The sequence below is a fragment of the Pocillopora verrucosa genome, chromosome 12, assembly GCF_036669915.1.
Source record: "Pocillopora verrucosa isolate sample1 chromosome 12, ASM3666991v2, whole genome shotgun sequence".
NCBI lineage: Eukaryota > Metazoa > Cnidaria > Anthozoa > Scleractinia > Pocilloporidae > Pocillopora > Pocillopora verrucosa.
The window spans coordinates 632,299-653,998 of NC_089323.1; the positions used below are offsets into that span (position 1 = coordinate 632,299).

Below are 21,700 nucleotides of genomic sequence, written 5' to 3' on the forward strand. Positions count from 1 at the left end.
TTCACCTTGGCGGGGGAGTGGGTGCGGTTACAGGTAAGCTAAAGGGAAATTCTGTCCTGGGAAGTTTTCTTCATCAAGTCTACGTAACATATTCGCATTCGCACTTATTTAACAAATTTCTTCTGATAAGTTCCTGTGACAGGGAAGCGTTGTTTACTTTATACATCATAGAATTCGCGAACACTTAGAAAATGATATTGACAACACTGAGGTCACAATCGCTATCAGCGGCGGAAATAAGGGGAGGGAGGAGGGGGGGGGGGGGTTGTGGAGATAGGGCTCTTAAGGCAATGTGTTAAAATCAGATTGTCTAAGCGAAGCCTTTGCGCTCCCGAGCAGGATACTTTACTCCTAGTGTGCCTCTCTGAAACCAAGTAACAAGCGAGTAAATGTTTTTGGTTTATACTATGAGTAATTGTTGTAAATATGACCCCCTGAAAATTTTCAGACTGCTGAGTCATGCTGACACGCATACCATAGACCTTTCCAGAACATTTCATCAAGTCACGTATTTATTATGTAATACTACTAAAATAGTCCTTGTGTAAGCGTCTGGAATGTTCCTTATGTGAAGATATATAAAGACTCACTTATGTAGTAGTAGTAGTGGTTGTTGTCAGAGCGACGACTGTTTCGAAGTTATACCGAGAGAGAGTTACTGCGGAAGATTACTCATTTCAAGGAACTTTGGAGACAGCAGTGAGATTGTGTCAGTGGTGAGCTAGGATATGGAACATGGTGGGCTTAATTAAGTTTATTAACGATAAGCACTGTACTGCTTTTAGAAGCCTCTCCTTGTTAAGAACATTACTCGCTGTATATTAAAGTAGTTTAGTTTGTAAGATTGTGGTGTTTTTCTGTCGGCTGGAACATACGGTAACATTTACTTTGGAGGGGCTTCTCTTCGATATTCGATCTCTTCGGAATAAGCATGCATTTGTTCTGTGCTTTGGTAGATTGCATTAGTGTCACAAGGTCAGGGAAACTAAGTTGCTCTCGAATGAGAAGTATGAGTCAGAAACCATATAATTTTTATCTCTACTATTGAAAAACCTTTGATGAGAATTTTCCAATTACCTTGATTGAAGAGTCAAAAGACTTGAAATAAACTAAACATCGACTTTAGATGCCGCTATTTGAAACAACTGACTGAACCTCGTTCCTTATGTCTCCTGACTTCCCTTCATCTCGAGAGAGAGGAAGAAGGGGAGAAGAGAGGCCCTGGGAACGAGGTTGCAGCTAAACAACCTGATGGCATACACAAAACCACAACGTTTATGTTCTAATTCGCTATCCCAATCAAATGAATATAAAACATTTATTATGTAATAAGCAACCATAGCTGGGGTTTTTCAACACGAGCCTTGTGGGACCCTCTTTATTATGTCTTGCAGGCAAAATTACAGAAACTCTGAAAGGCTCAAAATATAACAAGCAAGCAACTAATAAGATAATAAACGCACTGACTCTTATGCATACGCTTTGTAAATATGTATATGAAAAACTAACAGCCCTCACTCATTGGATATTTAATTTTGAGGGCGCAGAGACGTTCGCCTAACACGAATGAATATGAGTGAAAGCAATGCAATGTAAATACCATCTTTCTGCTAATGAAGCAGTTGTAACGACGTAACATGCAACACCCTACTAAATAGGTTATGTAACCATGATAAACTCTTAATTTACAAACAGCTGCTACTTTAATTAATTGTCACAAAAAAGAAAGAAACAGCTTTTAAGTTGATGTTGCCTTTTGGTTTAGCTTGTAATTGTCAGTACAGCTGTTTCTCGAGATTTTGCAGAAAGAAAATCACAATTTGGGTCTGTAATGTTTATTTGTGTAGCTCATTATCGCTGAACTGCTATAGCTATTGATATTGCAAAAAAAGGAAAAGCATATAAGTCTGAAATATCTCTATGTGGAGCTCCTAGTCGTTGAAACAGGTCGTCTAGAGATCAAGAAAAGAGGAAAAAGGTTTGTTAAGCCAAGTAAGTAGGATTCTAAATGGTAGGTTTCCTAATCGAAATTGTGGCACATTGGAAAGATGGATTGAATTTTACTTGAAAGTACATGATATTCTTAATTTAATTTGAGTATTCGCACTTCAAGTGACCGCACTATACAAGTGGAGAACAACACAAACAGGCCGTTGGTATTTAGTTAAGGGTGTCCACGACTGCTAAATAGAAGTGACCGCTTACTAGAGGGGAAGATTACAGTCATAAGGGGAACCAATTTCAAAACATTGACAACGGACCGCTTAAAGGGGGTAACCACTCAACACGGTTAATTATGGTCACCTTTGAAGGAATGCTGGCAGGTTGCCTTACAAACGGGGTACTAAAAGAGCAAAAAAAAAAAACATTTGATAAATGCAATTCTAATTCAATTTGGTGAGAAATCTTTTGTAGACAATGTACCCAACACAGCGGAAATCCAATCAAAATTGATAAATCTATTACACTAAAGACGAGTTATTTTAGCCCTAAATTTTCATTCCATACATGCAACAATGTATCCACCCATGTTAAGCAGTTTATGATCGCGGAGCTGTGGGCCGCTTAGTTCAGTGTTTGGAACACCTTCTGGGGTGGCTGTACAGACGCACTGCGAAATTCCGAGTTTCAGATCAGAAATTCAGATTCAGAAATTGAAATCGTTAGCCAAGGTAAAGAGAAAGATGTCCTGACTTACCAGTTCCAGGCTTCCTCCTGGTTCTAATGTCATCAAGCTGGCCATTCCTAGTGCTGAACGCCACCATTGAATCGTTCCATACGTCGTCAGTATCTGCTGTGTATTCCGCAGTGTTTGGGTTGATGCCTTCCAGCTTCATATCCCGTTGGCAGACATGGATTAAACGGAGCTGAGGAAAATTTCTCCGTAAAACGTTTGGGATGCAGCCATTCTCAGGAGGTGGCAGAGTCCTGGGGACTATTCTCTTTTAGTTTCATGGGCATGCTTAGGATTCCAGCTAATTAGAGAACAATCTGGCTTTGGTCCCTCTGATCTTTCAAGGGACGGGCAAGATTCTTCGGTCTTGAAACAGTGTAGATTGAAGCTTTTGTGCCTACCCACGTTCCTCGAAAAAGGGCTGAGCGTGCAGAATACTATCACTCTGCAGAATAATCTGGTTTCACCCCTAAGGCCTTTCAGGAGATGTGCAAGGTTTCTTTTTCGGAGACAGCTTTGATTGAAGCTGCTGTGCCTCATTATGTGCCCTTCGTGCATCCTCCAAGACTCACCGCTACGCAGATAAGTGTTGAGAAAGGAAAACTGATAAGTCAACTGCATGAGATGTTTTTGACAGGTGATATTTGCTCCACGCCCGTTTTCTCATTCACAACGACTTGGTACACTTAAATTCCATCCCAAAATTACTCTGAAGTGGTTTATAATGGGGACTCAACTAGACCTTTCGATAATCTCTGGAAAAAGAAAGATATAACATTGTAGACCCGGCTTGACCTTACGTGCGTTATCTTTATCATGCTATCTATTTTAGGACTACAGCCATTAGGGATGTTTCATTTCGTGTTTCGAAGCTGGGTCAAATTCTAAATTAAAGATCGTTTCCTCATTAATTGATTAATTATGGGAGCATACAGTGTTAATCGTGAATCCAAAGGAAGTTTTATTGAGGTCGTCTGTCTTAGCCCACCCAAGAGACATACAATTGCATTCCTTTGCAACTTTTGTATCATTTTTGCAAATCACCAAAATTTCTTTTCTAGCCAATAAATTTGTATCACAGAGCAAGAACTGTCAAAAATTTTGTTTTAACTTAATCCATACTAATCACCTTGTCATCAAAAAACCTTGTGAGTATGAAGTGTTTTGTCAAAGTTTAATTAAGCATTATACTCCTCCATTTTATTTTTTATGCTACATTCTCGACATTTAAAATTCTTGGGCTCTCATTACAGACCCATCCTAATTCGGCTGCATGATGGATGAAAGGTGTATTTTTTAAGGATGTCTTTCCACAACAATGAAATTGTGATTTGATTGTAACATTTGCTCAAAAGAGGTTTAGGCAAATTTTGTCTTCCACAGAATGGATTCGAATTTGTTGGTTACTAATTTCAGAGGCCTGGAAATGTTCTAACTATAAAAAGCAAGGACCCAATTGATTACGATGCGCTTAAGCTCCTTAGAGATTTCCGACAAGTGTTCTTATATCGACGCCAGGAATACGCACTGAACTTACTTGTTTTCTAAACCAGTTAACCCTTTACAGCTTGCAAAATCAATTGATCACGTGCGTTTATGAATAAAGTATATAAATTTGCGTCTATGGGACTCATTTGGTCCTCCAAAACAGTTTAACCGGCTCGATAATCCCAAACTGGCTGTTCAACCTTGTTCTTCTCTTCAGGTGACATCCTGCATGAATTACTAGGACACAGACAGAAGACGAGGGAACAACACAAGAGGCATGTAATTAACAATTTTACTCTCTCACTATAACGATTAATGCTTTTTTTGGCCATCTTGATATAAAAAAAAAGTTTTATAGAAGATATTCTGCACGAGGTGTGTTACTGAGAGTTTCTGCACTGTTCAGCCAAATCATCGTTGCTCTTCGCAGCCATGTCCTTTTGGCGGAGGGCACCCCTTTGGCTTACGTTCGTTCTGTCGTGACAAATTTCTCTTTCTCACTGCATTATTTGATGCAGTGGAAGGATGTTTACTTCTGCAAATGGAAAAAGAGAGAAATTACCTCGCGCAGAGTCCTCATTCGACCGTTTTCTTTTCATCCCATGCACAACAATCAAGCGACGAGAATCCTTTAAATTTGTACATTACGAACGCAAAAAGTTCCTTTCGTAGCCTTGTTACCCTTCGTCATTACACAATGGTTTGTTTATGGTTTTACAGAAATAAAAAACAAGCTATTGACATATATTAGATGTAAACTTAAAGCTTTTATGATGGACTCTGTGAAGCCAGGCGAAGTCTTAAGTTTTCCCTTTCCTAACTTGAACAGTTTCTTTGCTCAAGATATTAAATTAGGTCGAATTGTAGCGATGGATAAATTTTGAAATCCAATCCTTTTGTGGAATTGATACGCAAAAACTGAATTATTATAACAACATAACCGACTTCTGCAACCACTGATGATCTGAGCTGAAGATCGAGGAGAAGCATTTAGAATCATCACACGGTGTTGGCCTTAGCTCTAGCATCTCCTCGTGGATTCCCATTGATGTGTTCTTCAGTGTAAAACAATAATGTTCTACAACAGATTTACATAGGATAAGCCATTAGTTATTTGGAGGTTTCAGCTATAAATTTTAAAACTGGACTCGAAAACTGTCGGTAATTTACGTGATTGTCTCTACATCTTACGTCCACTGAAAACAGAGCGATGGAATGGGTATTCCAGGCTTAAGAAACCTTCTGATAATCGAAAAAATTTCCAAACTGACTTCATGAAAGTGAAGATCGTTGGCGAAATAGCTTTCGTCTTGTTTTTATCAGTAATAATTGGGTCTACTTGGATTGGGAAGAGCGATCAGGAACTAAAGCTTGAGTCACTGTGGATCGAACGACCTAATGCTACAAATTTTTCAGTCTTTCCTATGATTGTTTATGTTTTCTTAAACTTCTGGATGTCTCCTCGTGGAATTATTTGGCTAGTTATAGTCACAGATGGAAATTAATCATATGCGCAGCCCATGAGCGTTGGAGTGTCTAGGAGTGGTAACAGAAAGATTAATAGTAAACAAATCACTTTATGTCCATCGTGATTTTTGATGGTTCTGTCAGCTAAAGAAACAAACGAATGAATGAGTGAATAAATTAATGAAGAAGACTTTCCAGCGAGTTTAAGGTTCTTTGAAAAGACCTTGAGTCCTTGCTTGTGCTGAAATTGGGCACTAATCAATCTGCCCGCTGGCAAAATTACATTCTGAAAAACCTTCAACATAGACATCTTTAGTATAAGAGTAAGCAAAGTTGCAATTCGGATCACTTTTCATCAATTATACCTACCCGATTATGCTGGCCTAAGCTACATGGAAAGAAATGAAATTATACACAGCTTGATTAATAACCTTGACATGTAGTTCGATATTATTGATTCAATAGTGCACGCAAGGACAATGATTCAATGTGGATGAATCTTAATGCAAACTGAAGCACTATACATACCCTTGAATAAGAAATTCAAGACAAACTTGTTAGTTATTCACAAAGAGCACAGGTCAGAAACTTCTTCACATAGTAAGCACGATATTATGCAATAATTATAATAGATGGATAAAATGAAGAAGTGAATGTCTTTCTATATTGAACTTGATACACACTTCACTTCTGATGTCCTCACTAACAGGCCATAGTACGTGTGGGGCTTCTGAATGTCAGTCCCTATTATTACGCAACTTGTAACAACTTCCTCATCATTCCCCCTTTATTTTCGGGTTATTTTTATTTTCGAACTATGCCTCCTGAATCAAAGACTTCGTTAGTGGGGGTTAGCCTCCGACAAAGCATGCCACTTATCCAGCCCTAATAGCGGAATGTCTGAAATCGTGATGATTTGACTGGTTGATTGATGAGACAAAAGCCCTCTATTAAAACCTGCATATGAGCTACTCTTTCGCCTTCGTGTGAAGAACGAGTGCTTCACCGTACATTTAATTGTCGAAATGTGAAGGTTCAAGAAGGCTATTCTAAGAATGATTCGGCGAGATCGTTTCTCGTGGAAAAGGGGACGCTCTCAACAATGAAATTATGAGACCAAACCTTCGTGTTAAATCTTTATGAATTGACGAGTTGAGTTCGAAGAGGAGGATGGTAAATTGCTATTGCACTCCATAGAAATCATTGCCAAGATCATGCACTCAGTTGTCAGAACAATCCGGCAATTCGGAAAAGTGTTTGATATTGCCTTATCACCAAAAACATCTGTAGAGACCTCAAAGCGAACTAAAAGACGAGCGTTGTGGCTCGTGAGAATCACTTCGATTTGTTGATCAGCAATCGCCATTATTAGGAACCATACACAGACCAGGAGGACGATGGATGGCGACGAGAACGAGGTAAACTAAAAAACTGATCTAAAGTGAAGAAGAATAGACTTGCACGTGTGTTTACAACCATGCACATTTCCAAGCTGTCCTCTGCGATACGAACAACGTAAAATCACCAAACGTTTCGTAGTTCGGGAATGCATGAGAGCCCCGACAAATAAGTTATATCCACGATTCCTATTTGGAACACGACGACGCCTTCACATATTATGACTAGCAGGAGGTCTGATGACATCTTAGATAGTACAGACATCAAGTCACACGCAAAAATTATTGTTACAAATCTAAATCCATTTTAATCGATGTTTTCCTCGGAGTCACCGTCATGACTGAGAGAACCCTATCATAACCCCTACAGCGAACGATCAAAATTTGTAAGTCCAGTGTCAGTTCTGTTTCTTAAATATTTAAACCCCAATTTAGCATGTATTACCGACAAAGGAAGTCCACACAGTGCTTTACTTCGCAGTTTCATTTGTTTGTTAGCACCTCATTGTCTTTCAATTTGCTCTTGATCATGATCATGAAACATTGTTATTATGTAATCTATTGTGTTCAGTCGAAAGCTTTATATCACTTGCAGCTTACGTACAATTTTTAAACCACTTTTTGTAAGGCTTACCCGGCCCATTCGGCGACGAAATAGCTGGTTTTCCTTGAATCTCTCTGAGATGGGAGCCTTCAGGTCACATTCATTAAATATCGATATGGAATTCAAGAACGTTGATCAGCCATTCTTTATGTGTTTGTGCTTTGCACTCCAACACTGATGAACCTCCTTGCACCAATCAGAATGTACATAGTAAAAAAATACATGTAATACAAGACATAGGGGTTAAATGGCTCATTGATGCTGTGACGCAATTCTGTCATGTGTTATGAACACAGAATTAACACAGGAAAGTCAAGTTTGTAGCAATGTGTCTGCCTCTTTTAAAAGAATCGAGCTCCCTTAAACATCATGAGTGTGTAGATTCGAAAAGTTTGGGACCAATTATCATTTGTCTTTGAAGGTTCCTATCATAGCGGTGATGTTTCGACGAAAATAAAATAGAAATTTACGGCTAAGAGGGCTAGGTTACAATAATTATTTTGATTTTGCAGCGGTAAGCTTTAAACCTCGTAGAGGAAAGGTATCTTTCTTGAAAAAAAAAGCAACAAACAAACAAGATCATTTAGCAAACAAAGTTAGCCATGACATGGAATTCTTCTAATCTAAAGCTAATTTCTGGAAATGAGGTACAATGTGCTGTGTATGGGCCCCAAATTAACTGCTCTGGGCTGCTGTCAACCATGGGCTGATTGAAGGGCACTTTTCAGATTTCTTTGTTAGTTCATGGCAAGCTTGGCAGTTTGGCAGAACATTTTTAGAAGATAACCTCACATAAGGGTCCTTGGATCCTAGGAGCAACTTGGTTTTCTTAGCTCTCACTGTGCAAGCAGTTAATAATTGCATTTTCAAAGGCTTCCCCCTCACCTTTCAAAGATTTTAAACCTTTCTATTAGTATACTAAGAAGAGGATTGAATCCCGTGTTCCTTAACTAGAATAACATGCTTAGTAATTTTAGCAAAGGAGAGTTATGCCTCCATGCAAAAATGCCTACGTTTCGTGCTCTAAGCCTACAATAATCATGGCAAAACATTAATTTCTTTTGAAAGCTTTTCCCAAAAATATACTCTCTGCTTTTATCGTTAAGACTGGTAACTGGGAATGTAAGGAAAGCAATGCTCATCCAAAATTAGTCATGGTAAGAAAGACTTGTTGGCTGGCTAACATTCCTATTCTGAAATTTTAAATGCAAGAACAACTAAGTTATGAAATTAAAAATTGTCAAGTTGAAAGAGAAGTTGTATCTAACTGCAGAAAATTTCTTTTTGAGCTGGGTGAACCAGTTCCTTATGTTTTATAATCCCATGAATATTATTTGAAAACCTATTTCTCCCATTAGGCAGCTGAATAGACCACCTCACATGTTACAGTTAATGCCTGACAAAGTTTGCCTCAATGGCTATTGCCAATAAGCCTTACGTAGTAAAGTTGAATATTTAGTAAACACACAGGTTGTCAGGGTAATTTTCAGCTCCTTTTTTTTCTCTATTCTACACAATCTTTATATGCGTGACTCATTCAACACCCCTTTATTTTGTTTTGACTGATTAGGTTTTATTTATAGACCTCCTTCACCGTTAGCTTTGCAAATCAAGCTTCAAATAGCGTGATGGTCCCGCCAAGTAAATGTGGAGTCATTTCCTGTTTATCAGTCTATTAAATCGTTATAAGGACATGGCGTCTGACTGGGTGACGTCATTAGGATTTTTTCGAGCAAAAAAGGCCAAGGGCCTTGAAAGTAACTCTTACATAAAACTTGAGAACTTAGCTAAGCGTAACAGGTATTTGCATGAAAAAACAATCCTCCTATTTTCTGTTATTTGCTGAATGTTTTCGAGTGTTTATTTGTAAAACGTTTATATAATGACTGGTTTACAATGCTAACAAAATTGCTGGAGTCGCCAGCATGAAAGCTAGGATTACCCAACCGTCCGACATGCGAAGTGAAAACCAATTTGACTTCCCGAAAGAAACCAAGGCTCAAAGCCAGTGCTCAGGGTCCATGCCCTAAGCCATATCTTGAAGTCTTTTCAACACTGAGCAGTAGTTCAAGCGCTTGCGAGGTTTGTACCCAAATAGGAGTACCTTCTAACCCAGTGATATTTCGCTTACCAGCTTTAATGCCTTGTAATGTTTCTAAACAAAGACCTTAATCGCAGTTCTCTTCTTGCATACCTTCAATCGTTCACAAATAGCTCTGGTTTAAGGAGATTCATTATATTCGAGGAGAGCTTCATGCGAGCTCGAGGCACGCTACATTTCGTGTAGAAAATGTTCTTAACTGTCAGACTACCCTATACGAAACATGATAATTTTCCACGATCAAATTCTCCTTCTTTACCTCATGCGTTTCCTGTAGCTGTACACGAACTTAATATATTAAGACAAAAAACACTACCTTTTTAGGCGCAAAAATTTTACGAAAATTGCTCTTTTGTTTATTTAAGGCCAAAACATCAAGCTACATATACAATTCTTAGAAAGTAAATGTTTATTCATAACTTCAAAGTGAGTTTTAAAGTTTTAAGTTCGAAGGTTATCAGATGAAAAACATTTCATTGTGTGAACCTTTGATGATTTTTGGAAAGAGCTAGAGATGATTATTTGAAAAGAGCGAATGATTATCCCTAATGCCCCGTTTAGCTTGTGGTGAATAGACAATTTGTTACATCGTCGTGATTTTAGCGCCATATACTCATGCATGAAATAGGAAACAGTGCTTTTTTTTCTTCTGCGCTTGGCCAGTAGTTGGCAGTTGAATCTAGAATGTGCGCATACCTGCCAACTCTCAAGTCATTTTGCCTGTTTTACAAATTTGGATCATGATTAATTTGGCAACCAAACAACTATGCGCCGCCATGTCCATCAATGGCTTCACTTACTTTGTAGGGATGAAGTGACTAAATATTCATGATTGGGTCAAGAAAGCCACCCCTTTTAGTAACATGTCAAGAATGATTTGAATGTTATTTGTAAAAACCTCAGCCTGAAATTTAATGGCCTATGATTTTTCTGGGAAATTTTTTTCACAACTGTGGCATGCTAACATCTTCTATATGCTAAGGGTTACCACCCCATTCCTGTATGATTCTTCATCGACATTCACCTCTGATTTAACACTGTTATGAACAGCGTTCAATATTTCGAACTGCGATGCTAGCATCTCAGTCGAGGCTTAACTTCTGAAATAGGCAGGAAATTTCCAACGTTGTTTTGATGAGTATGGTGGGAACGCCAAACGAAATCTGCCAAAATTAATAGTGCATGCGAACAATCATTGTTCTGTTCATTAAAACCCGTCGTTTGGTGAAAGAGGTCACCGAAAAATTTTGTATAACTGAAATCATCTACCAGGGTGAGAAACATTGACACCTTCTTCGGCTGGTAAGTCGTCTCTTATTTTAGGAAACAGTATGAGTTTTAGCAATTATAATTTTTGAATTTTCTTTCCAAGAAAGTACATTTGTTTATCTATGTTGTAAACATTACTCCAAATAAGATCAGATGTACCGGCACAATTCAAACATTCCTACAGTGTTTAAACAACAAAATAAAACCCTTTTTTGCTTCGATCTTTAAGAGCTCAAGAAGCTATCATGAAAACGCTAAATTTCACTGGGTTTGATGCGACACCACATAGTGTTCCTGTTTATGCTTCTCAGACTTAAACTCACATGGGGAACAATAATAAGTTGTTGTTCACAAAATCATCCGAGACGTCAGGCTTTCCAGAAACAAGCATGACTTGGGTTTTCGAGGAGCATTTGTATAATTCAACTGTAAATGCATAGAATTTTGAATTTCAGATTGGAAATTTGCGTCTGTTGTTAACTTTAGATATTACTGCCTGTATTCCCCTAAAAAATTCAACACATTTAGTAGAGATATGAGTGGTTGGAATAAGCTGATTGTAAGTGAATGTATGAAAGTATACTTGGTAATTCCAGGAGACAACTAAAGGATTTTTTGCTTACCTCGAGAGGATCTTGAACGCCGATTAGTTGCGCATGCACTTCTCTTAATTCCCGGCAACATCAAAATAATTGCTGTATTCTTTGTTGAAAAATACCTGTTTCATTCAAATAGCGTCCTTCTTAGATATCGTAATCGGATTATGCTCTTTAACAAAGAAATGTAATTATTCTTTCCAAATTAGCGCACACGAACTGTTTTCATCAGTTGCTATATCTCATCACTTCATTTTACTTCCTTGTAAAATAACTCTTTCTTATGATCAAAGAAGAATCGAAAATAAAATCTTAAACGCATTTTGATGAAATATAAATTTGATCTTGACAATACTAAGCTTTAACCTCCAATCTGGAGAAAAATAGACCTTCGAGACGAGGAGATTGAAACGCCTTGGGTAATTAAAATTTAAAGTAATTGGCTTTGTAGATGCTTGATACTAATCGACTCACGAATTATAAAAAGCTTTTATCTGGCTTCTTCTGTTAATAACGTTCACTGTATGGCTTTGGATATCTGACCATATAAAGTTGCAGAACCATGCTACAGGCGCACCTTACTTTTTTTTATCATGATTTGAGCTTTGCCTGGCGTTCATAATTATCACTGAAAAAGGCGGTTTTGGATGAAATAACTATCCAGTTAAAGGAAATAGAAATCGGATTATCAAAATCCTCTTTTTGTGTGAAAACATCAGTCGACGAAAATGTATTTGAGTGGAACGCGCCGTAATTTAAGGGAGGTCTTTTCTATTGCTTTTACACTAGTCTTAGTAACTGTTGAAACTTTGAAAAAATTTATATTAATTATAATCTTGAACATCCTAGTGGTGCAATGCTTGTAACAACGCTTTCCAAGAGAGTATCTGCGCGTGCGTACTTCGCATAAAGATAGACTGTCTCTAGAAAAATGGTTCGGTAGTATAGAATTTGCGTTTCCCTTTCTTTTTTATGCTTTTTCTTGTTCTTTTCTTTTGTGTTTTTTTTAAATAATTAATTTCTTGGAAGCCGGCTGATAACCTTTTGGTCATAGGAAATTGGATTTTTAGATCAAGTGAAATCACTTTCATTGTTCGTTTCACTACGATGAAAAGCAAGATCGCATTTTCATTGAAATATCCCCTATACTCATTGTACGTCTTTTATCTTCTTGAAACCTTTGAACTTTGCCACGACCAAATTACTTTTGGCGACTCACACGCGCATATATTTACTCCAATTTGTTTTTGTTGTCGATAATCACGAACTTCAAGCCTCATTGGAATTTTAGTCCTATTAGGAAATGTTTAAACTGACATTAAAATCTACAGCCGGCGTCTTTTACCACAACCTCTCTTAGCGAAGACATTTTGCGACTATCCAAACACCATTTCATCTACATTGTTCTAGAAAATGAAACGAAAACATTGCGGGCCTGTTACAAATTCCCACGCTGTTGTTCTAGCCTATCTTCGGACCTGGTAACTTTTCTATTGGTACTTTGTTGAGAAAATAAATGTTTTTTTTCCATATAAGTTACAAGGCTTCGTGACATTTCTCACAATCTCGACGTTCTGAAACAGCCGGATTAGAAACAAATCTAAGTTGGTTTAAAACGTCCGTTTGCTGAACAGCGACCAAACTTCGCTTAAATGCCTGCCCGTGAGATTTTACGCCTCGTATCCATGTTTAACATGTAACATCACAAATTATCCACCGCTTTAGTTTCAACCATATTTTTATCTAAAATTGTCAGTCACCAGTTAAAATGGTGACTAATGACCTTTTTGTGATCAGCATTTAACGTTGAAGCCCTCGATCAAGCAAGGTGATTGTAGTCTCGTGCTTAACACAGACGACAAGTGAACCCTGATTTTAGTTCACAGTTAATATTGCATACATCAAAATGAACGCTTTTTTTTCCCGTGACCACCCACAGAGTGACCTTTCAGGATGTAACCATGTGTGGGCACTTTGCTGAAGTAATTACCAACGATATGATTGAGGAGGAAAATAATGTGCGCTGAGTGTCCCTCGTTTACCTGGGCTCTATTTATCAGTCATGAAAAAAGGTTCCCTTTACGAATTACAATCCTTGGTATTTCTGCACACAATCAGATTAAACTACAGAATAAGACAATACCCTTCCCTTTCGTTATCTGAAATATCTACCTATTTGGTCAGGAGGGTCATGATTCTTCTCTCTCGTTGAGTTACGAAACGGAACGGCAGAACAATATTATTCCTTTGCGTAAGCCGCCACGAAGGCTCGTTTTAATTTTGCCGCATTAGTATCAAACATGTTCAATAACTTTTCTCTGGTATCCGTAAAACCGCCGCCTATTTAGTTCGTAAAAAATTTCTTTTTTTTTAAGCAATGGCCAATGGCAACGCTGAAATTAACTCGCTCTGTTTCCACCATGTCGACCGCCACGAAGACTTCTATCACGTCGGTAGGTGACTCGTTTGAATAAAAATGCCGTAATCATCTGTTTAATCTGTTTTTCTAAGGAGTTAAATTCACATCGGAGACCTGAAGGGCTTTGTTTACCGATAAACATAGCTCTTGCCGCGGCCTAGCTTTCCTTTAAAGACGTCCTGAGCCGCCTTAGAGATCAACGGCACAATTTGTTTCTGCTTTAAATATCAGGTTCGGACTTTCTCCGCTGTCTGAAGATAACTTTAAAACTCTCATACGTTTCCTCTTGATTTTAGTTATTTTTCAAATTTTTTGTTTAGCTCAGATTTAACTTAAGGTATTTCAATTTCGTGTCTTTTCATCATAAGTACCTCTGAATCAAACACGGGCTAAAAGAACTTCGACACGCGCAAGATACCTTGCCTAACAACTCGGTTACGACTTTCTGAAGCTTCTTATTTTCAGAGCTTTCATTTGATAAAGTGAGGAGACGCTTTATATCAACAAAAATCCTCCCAAGTCTGATTAGTTAAAACGACTCATAAAGCCTTAAATAAAAGAAGAATATACGATGTTTTAAATTCGACGGACGAAATTACATCCCTCGTCAGGAAGGATAATTCTTAAATTAAATCGATATAGGTCATGGTTTAGAAGAGCAACACGAGAAATTTGATTGCAGTTCAATTCTTTTCTCCATCCATAACATCTCTGTTCCTCTAGCTTAGTTTAAAATTACCGCTTTCGTCCGCATGAATCGATGAAGGAAATTTCAAGCGTGGGCAAAAAACCGGCCCAACCCTATCGTGACGTCGGCAAGTCAGTAAAAAGCCTCGAGAAACGTAATACTAACTTATTCTAATAGCATTAGAAAGCAAATAAATTAGAACAGAAGACGGAAATACCAGTATTCCAATTTTTTTTCCACAAAGACAAAAAAAGTTAAAAGACGTTTATGGTTTACATTGATCTCTCTTGATTTCCCTATTGACCCTAATATCTCCAAAAGAATGTAATATGCGTGGCTCCGGGATGTCTCTTTAGTGGGCCGCTTGTAATATTCTATCACTGGCTCGATAAGGCAATCTGCGTGACCTCAGAAGAAACTTGGCGGCAATTTCTATAATAAGCACTTTCACACAATTACTCGTGTCTCGCCGGACTCCATCAGGCTTCCCAGGAATTCCATCAAAGAAGTGCTAGGAACCTTCCAGTGGAATCCACCTATCTGAAGATTGCAGGGTCCCTGATATTTTGTTTATTAATTGGGGGGATAGACACTTTATTAATACTTCAAACTGATTTACCACGAGGCTAGAAGCTCCAGCTCCTAGCTTAGATCTCGCCGTCTCCTGCAGCATAGCTTACACTGGAAGGTATGAAGTTCTTCTTCTCTAATATTTTGTGCACTGAATCTCTGATTCAAATATCGTTTAATATCTGTTGCGAATGCAGGGAAATTTTAACGAGCCTCCTTGCTCCAAGACACAAAATTTATCGCAAAAGCTTCCCTCTCAACAAAAAGGGCTCAATATAAGGGCTCAACAGAAAGGACTCACTCTTACTGGTGTGGCTTGTGGACTGAATATAATTTGTTTCCTGTCCTCTCTGCTCTACGGGGCTCTCTCCAGTTCCTGCGGTTTTCCTCCCGTTCTGACCACATCTGATAGCTGGGATAAGAGCTGAACCATCTTCGATCAACAAACCTTTTTTAACACGCAGCATGGGGTAGTTACACGAACTAAAATTAGTTAGTGAAGCCAGCGGAATGTTGGATTATAATGTTTGATCTAAACCAGTCAGGGAAAGCATTTTGGTGCAAGTTTGAAGATATGGCTGAACAAACAACCACGTTCCTGCAACATAATGTTGTACGTAAATCCTTTATCTTAAGCTGAGGTGATCACTCCAGGTTGTATGGGGATGGATATGCCACTGCTTAAAGCTAATTTATTACGATGCCTTTCACTAAACATTTTTTGTATAGAGGATCAAAATATTTATCGAAAATATTTATCGTCAAATATGGCTGTCGGTGCTTTAATAGGCTATCCGCAAGCCTGCAGAGAACTACTGCTTTCCGTTCAGCAAATTACCCTAACTTAACATAATGGAATATCTATCACGCCGAGAACAGTATTGAGTTTTCCTGCGTGTGAAGTTTTTCATTAACGCTTCCTTTTTTTCTAAGACTAGAACAATTTTCTTTGATTTTGTCTATCCGAAAGAGTTTCACAGAAATCGCTCGTGATGAAAACGATGCGAAAGCATTCTATTTCGTGTGCCAGGCACATGAAAGGACACGAACTGTCAAGAGGATTCGTAAATCTCACATGTACCTTTAGGCTTTCGATGGTTGATTGTCTTTGAATAGCAAATTCTTTCTGCAATCAAACGATAGATTTATCAAACATTTACATTATCTATGACGGGCGACGACCAAAATAAGAGAAAGATAGCACGTCACACGAAAAAACTCTTAATAGAAAATCTAAATTTGGAAGAAAAAACAGAGATGGTACCTTTAGAGCTCAATAGTCAAATATGACAGAATTTCGTACAAAGAAAGAACTGAGTTCTTCACGAGAAATTGAACCTCGTACCTTCGAATTCGGACTTCGCTCTCTGATGCTCTGAAACAGAACCACCATGAACTTCAGAGTTAATTAGACCATCACACACTACCAGCAACGCCGAAAGCGATTCAACGGTTGTGTAAACAGAGTAAGAAAGATAGCGGATTCAAAGCAATAAACTACAAGCTACTAGTCGCAGTTTGACAAGAGAACAGAATTCAATGACGTGTTGTTGTCATTTGCCTGCATATATATAGGTATCCGAATGCAGGCAACCGGAAGATATTGTTATCGTAAAAAGAATGTTGTTTTCGAAGGTCCAAAGGATAAAAGAAAGGTAACGTATTGTGGCCTCTGCTGATAAGAAGGAAGTCTTTGACTCACTCAACAGTAAATTTCTCCTTTCTCATCCGGCCAAAAGTTAGTTTAACGTTCGCCAGTGGAAAGAGCGATCGTTGGTATAAATCAACTGAAATCGTTTTTGAAATTTGGGCATCAATATCTTCTTTACCTCAAATTATATTCTTTTATTTGTGAGAAATACTCGCTGATTTTCCTTTCTTCTTTCAACATGAAGCGTTGACGAGAAAGTTAAAGGTTTAATGTGTTAAGAAGTTTTAATGAAAGGAAAAAAAGTCATGATTTTAGGACTAATCATTAAGCCCTTGAGGGCAAAGCTTAAGCCCTCTGTTGTTTGTTGATAACTTTGGTTGTTTGCAAAACCATGCAACTGATCATGAATGGACGCACCTTATAGCTCGCACATGCGCATCACAACTAACCTCTCCCTCTAAAAGACCTAGATAGGCATTAAAGCACATGTTGATCAGCAAAGCCGAATGATGTGAAGAATTCAATTGAGTGCCGACAATTTGGGGCGTCTAAGCACACATGAAACTTGTACATCAATCCTCACGTTAAAATTTGCCTATTCATCGTGGCTAGCTGATTGACAGTCGAACTAACATCCAGCTAAGCATAATAGAATGAATAATATTCGTGTTGACACACACGTGCCTTGGATGTGAAAATTAGATTGAATATGTTTTTATCAAAACTGAATCAATCCAATACTACCCGCGGAGAAGATTACAAATTTTTGTGGAAATATTAGTGGTCAAATGTTATGAACTTACAAATTTCAAGCAAATGAACAGTTTGCAGTAATCAGAGATGAATGCTATGGAAAGAACCTTCAATTACCAACAGCACGAAAACAGGATCGATTGAATTGCTTTTTTCCTACGGTAAACGTTATCAAGAATCCGGACAAAAGCTACCGAGGGAATTAGTCAGATTTCTCTCTTTTAAGTAGTACACGATCCAAGACTCCTCCCAAAATAATCTCCATACCTTAAACTGAACAAACAATAAAAAAAATTGTGCCTGAGGAAACTGTAAATTGTCTTATAACTGGATCAGACAATGGGGGCAATTTGGATGAAACCTGCGAATTCCAACATCCTCATCTTCAGTTCTTCGAGGCCTCGTAACCACCAGCCCTTGCCTTTAGAACGCCTAGACTGTTTATTTTCGTATCGTAATTCTAAGCTTTCTAAACGTATGTTTATTATAAATAAGAACAACACATAAGTTTATTTTAATACACGTTGTGCTACACCACGGATAATCCTGTGAAAATGTATGCTTAGCTTCAGAGTCTTTTGACAGCTTGTAGAGTAGGCGGCCAAATTTACTTGGGATAGATCCATTGTTTCTATGTTATTTCTCGACCATGAAGGAATCTAGAAGGAATCGAAAAAATCTAGTTACCGATTTAATTTTGACAAAAAAGAGCAATTAAAAAGCATTAATGCGGCATCGGATAGAGGCTCTAATCAGTTCTTTGGAGTGCATCTAGTCAGAGCTTAATCTAAATACTCGAGTGAAAGAGCTTAAGCTTCCCAGCGATCATTTCAACCAGTAAGATCTTGATACGACTATTTTCACCTACAAAAGACCACATTCCTTCTTCAAAAAGGGAAGCTTTAGTATTAAGTAAGCGTATCAGTTACCGCACGATCTACTTAATCTGCTGCTGATTGACTTGCTTGTTCAGTTGAACAAGGATCCCACCAGATTATTTAGAATATTTTTGATACAAAGTTAGGCTCAGAAATGAACTGACTTAACTCCCTTAACACATCAAGGAGCCATGAAGGATGACAGTGGACTGAGCACAACATTAGTACCTCACCAAAGCCAAACACGCATTCACTTCATTGGCACATAGGTCAAACTCCGTCCCGGAATAAACGTAACAGAATCATTGGCAATGGATTATCATCCATTGTATGCAATGAATACTTACACTAGGGTTTGTTCAGAAATGGATAAAAAAGTCAAGAAAGACGAAAAAGAAAAGAGATTATATATATGTATCAAGAGCATAGTTTAGATTGGATAGTATTCACTTATCTCTAGGTGCTGGTTTTGTAACCAATAAGTTATCTCTAGCAAGAACAAGAATATGAGAGAAGGTTAAATATGCATTGCATATCTGCCATTATAAACTATCCCATTTTGACGTAAACGAGCATTTTAACGACTTTAATTAAAATTCTAGTCCAAGACAATAAGTTCAAGTTTTTTAGAGCATAATTTTTTTTGTTAAGGAATGCACGCCTAGTTCATCAAACACGAGTCACTAAAGTGGCAAGACCTCAAATATCGAAATGATTAAAAAATCGTGATCTTAGGAAATGACTCTTCCTAAATTGACGTGAGAACGATAAAGTTTGTTTAACACAATGAAATTAAAGGATTAGAGGTTCTGGAGAAATGCATTCAGGAAAGAGAAAAAATCTTCCATGTGTCAGAAAGGAGAAAGATCTTCACATTAGGGAATCTGTGTATGCCTCGGGGTAAAACGAAGGGATGGGAATTGTAAGCACACGTTCAGTTAAAACAATTAAAACTTAAAATTCCTGCTCACCACGTAACTGTCAATTTTTGTTTGAAATTAGTATAGTTTTGAAAGGCATTTGTCAGATTTGTCAATCATTTCTTGACGGATTTGTCTCATATTAAGTGCTTCATGGATTCTATTTTCTGGTCAGGGAAGGCTCAGTCATTTAGCTGTAACACACGAGGGTTATCACGGTTGAGTTGACGTCGCACGTTTATCGAAAGTCGAACTTGCCTATGAACATCTCCAACAGAATTGCGTCTGAGCCTGTTGTGTTATTTTCGTCTTCTAACAACCCGAAGAGTGTCGACAGCTCAGTGAATTGCATGCAATAATATTTCAATTAAAGACCATAATGGATCTCAAGCAGGTCGACTCCCAGGCGCCCTGAGAATAATGCTGTGGAGTGACAGCTTGGGACATTACGAGCACAAATTTGGCAACCTTCGTGTGTCTAATTTGAGCTGCTAAGATTGATGCATACCGTGCGTCTTCAATAGATAATAATCAGTGCTATTCATTTCTTTAGAAAAACAATTTTCGCTAATATCCTGCTAATGAAAGATGCACTGCTGTCTGCATTACAGAAGAATTTTGGTTCCCACAACGAACAATGAACCTAACTGTCACATCACATTCGTCATTGTAACATTCGTAAATCAGTTATGTAACAACGCAACAGCTCCCTACCTAAAGGGAGCTGCTAGGATCCAAAACGTCTTCGTTGCAGTTGTCTGGCTTTTCCCCTATTCCCCAATTAGTGTAATGAGAGTATACACTAGAATTTTGTTAAGAATATTTCTAATTGATGAGATAGTAGATAAGATAAGGTCGGTTTGGCGTTAATTGCGGGTCTGGTTCCCACAACGGCTTATGTCCGAAGAAAAATTCTCACGGTAAATGTCTCTTATTAAGGACGTTTGTGCGGTCAAATGTCATCTATTGTGGCCTCATTGCCAGCTTTGAAGCTTTGCCAGTACGGAAAAATCTTGTTATGTTCAAAACTTCCTCTGACGTGAAATAATTCTTTAAACAGATGGCCTGAGTTGTCGGAAGTCATCTTACAGTTTTATACATTCTAAAGACAATACTAACAACAGCGCGTGTCCTCTAGTGTATAGATTAAATCAAGTCGTAGAAAAATAAACTACTAGTTTTCAAAGTGACCATCTGAGGAATTCTGCTACTTATATCATCAACAATGATTAACCGTGAAAATTTTGACCACGATGGTCTCTTATGAGTCATTATCTGTTCGAAAAACCGCATGCATCGAAAGACAATATTTTGCTTCGGAAAAATAGGAAAAGTACATTGTAATGATCTTGTTAGCCAAATTTAGAGGCGACATATGACAGCGTTGAGGATATTAGATGTCTCGTCAGTGGGACTCCGAGCCGTGTCTTTTCCAATTGCGTTTTAGTTTTCTGTCTTACCAGTCGATCACTTCAAGTTGATTAATCCGAGGGGTGTGTCATTAAAAAGGTTGTCATCTTGTGTGGTCCACCCCACATAGGTAAACATGATCTCAATCGAACAGGCCACATATACCAGGTGGCATCGAACTAAGGAAGATCAGAACGCTGTGCACCAGGATAGGCGTCGATTTCATTCTTCAGCGCGTGCCTCTAAGAGTGAAAGCTGTCACGGTCATTAACTCGATACAATTTGTTTCATAGGCTTAAGATATACGTTCATATCTTCAACGCATCATGAGAGCGGAGCAGATTCTTCCTCAAATGAGCCTGTTGGTTCTTCTTTTGATGTTCGACAACGAAGGACATTCAAGATTGGCAGAAGGCAAAACTCTCCAGAAGGTGAGTAGCTTTACATGCTTTTGGAATCAAGATAGGCTGCACTTGGTGTTATTACCAGTGAAATGTCCTAAAAGCGAACAAATCTTAAGAAATCCGCCGAAATGGTTGAACGATGCCATCGCAACGTGGCAACGGACTACCGCGCAACAACTCTGCACGCAAACACCGATCAGCAGGGGCAGTAAATTTCTTTTGTAAGTCAGCCAATTTAAAAACCTTTGAAGTGGCTTTAACTTGATTGAAATAGTTTATCTATAGCGAAGGACCGACTCTAGAATTACCTGGTATTTTAAAGGATAATCATGCTGAATCTCTCTTATTTGTCACGTGTATCATGAAGAGGCTACGCGGCTTAAAATGACGGAAACATTCCATCACCTGAAG

General features: G+C 38.2%; 1 protein-coding gene across 3 annotated transcripts in view; it reads left to right on the top strand.

Moving 5' to 3' along the window:
* The first annotated feature begins 644 nt into the window (after positions 1-644).
* The window catches only part of LOC131778025 (uncharacterized), a 37,207-nt gene continuing 16,151 nt past the window's right edge, over positions 645-21,700 (top strand). The window contains exons 1-2 of one of the 3 annotated variants that reach the window (XM_066158934.1): positions 645-738; positions 21,179-21,316. In XM_066158934.1, the coding sequence (XP_066015031.1) occupies positions 21,212-21,316 (105 nt within the window). In that variant the 5' untranslated portion in view covers positions 645-738; positions 21,179-21,211. Of the gene's footprint in view, positions 739-9,479; positions 9,713-10,758; positions 11,034-21,178; positions 21,317-21,700 lie in introns of those variants that run through there. The other 2 variants (XM_059094403.2, XM_059094402.2) reach the window with 2 other exon arrangements.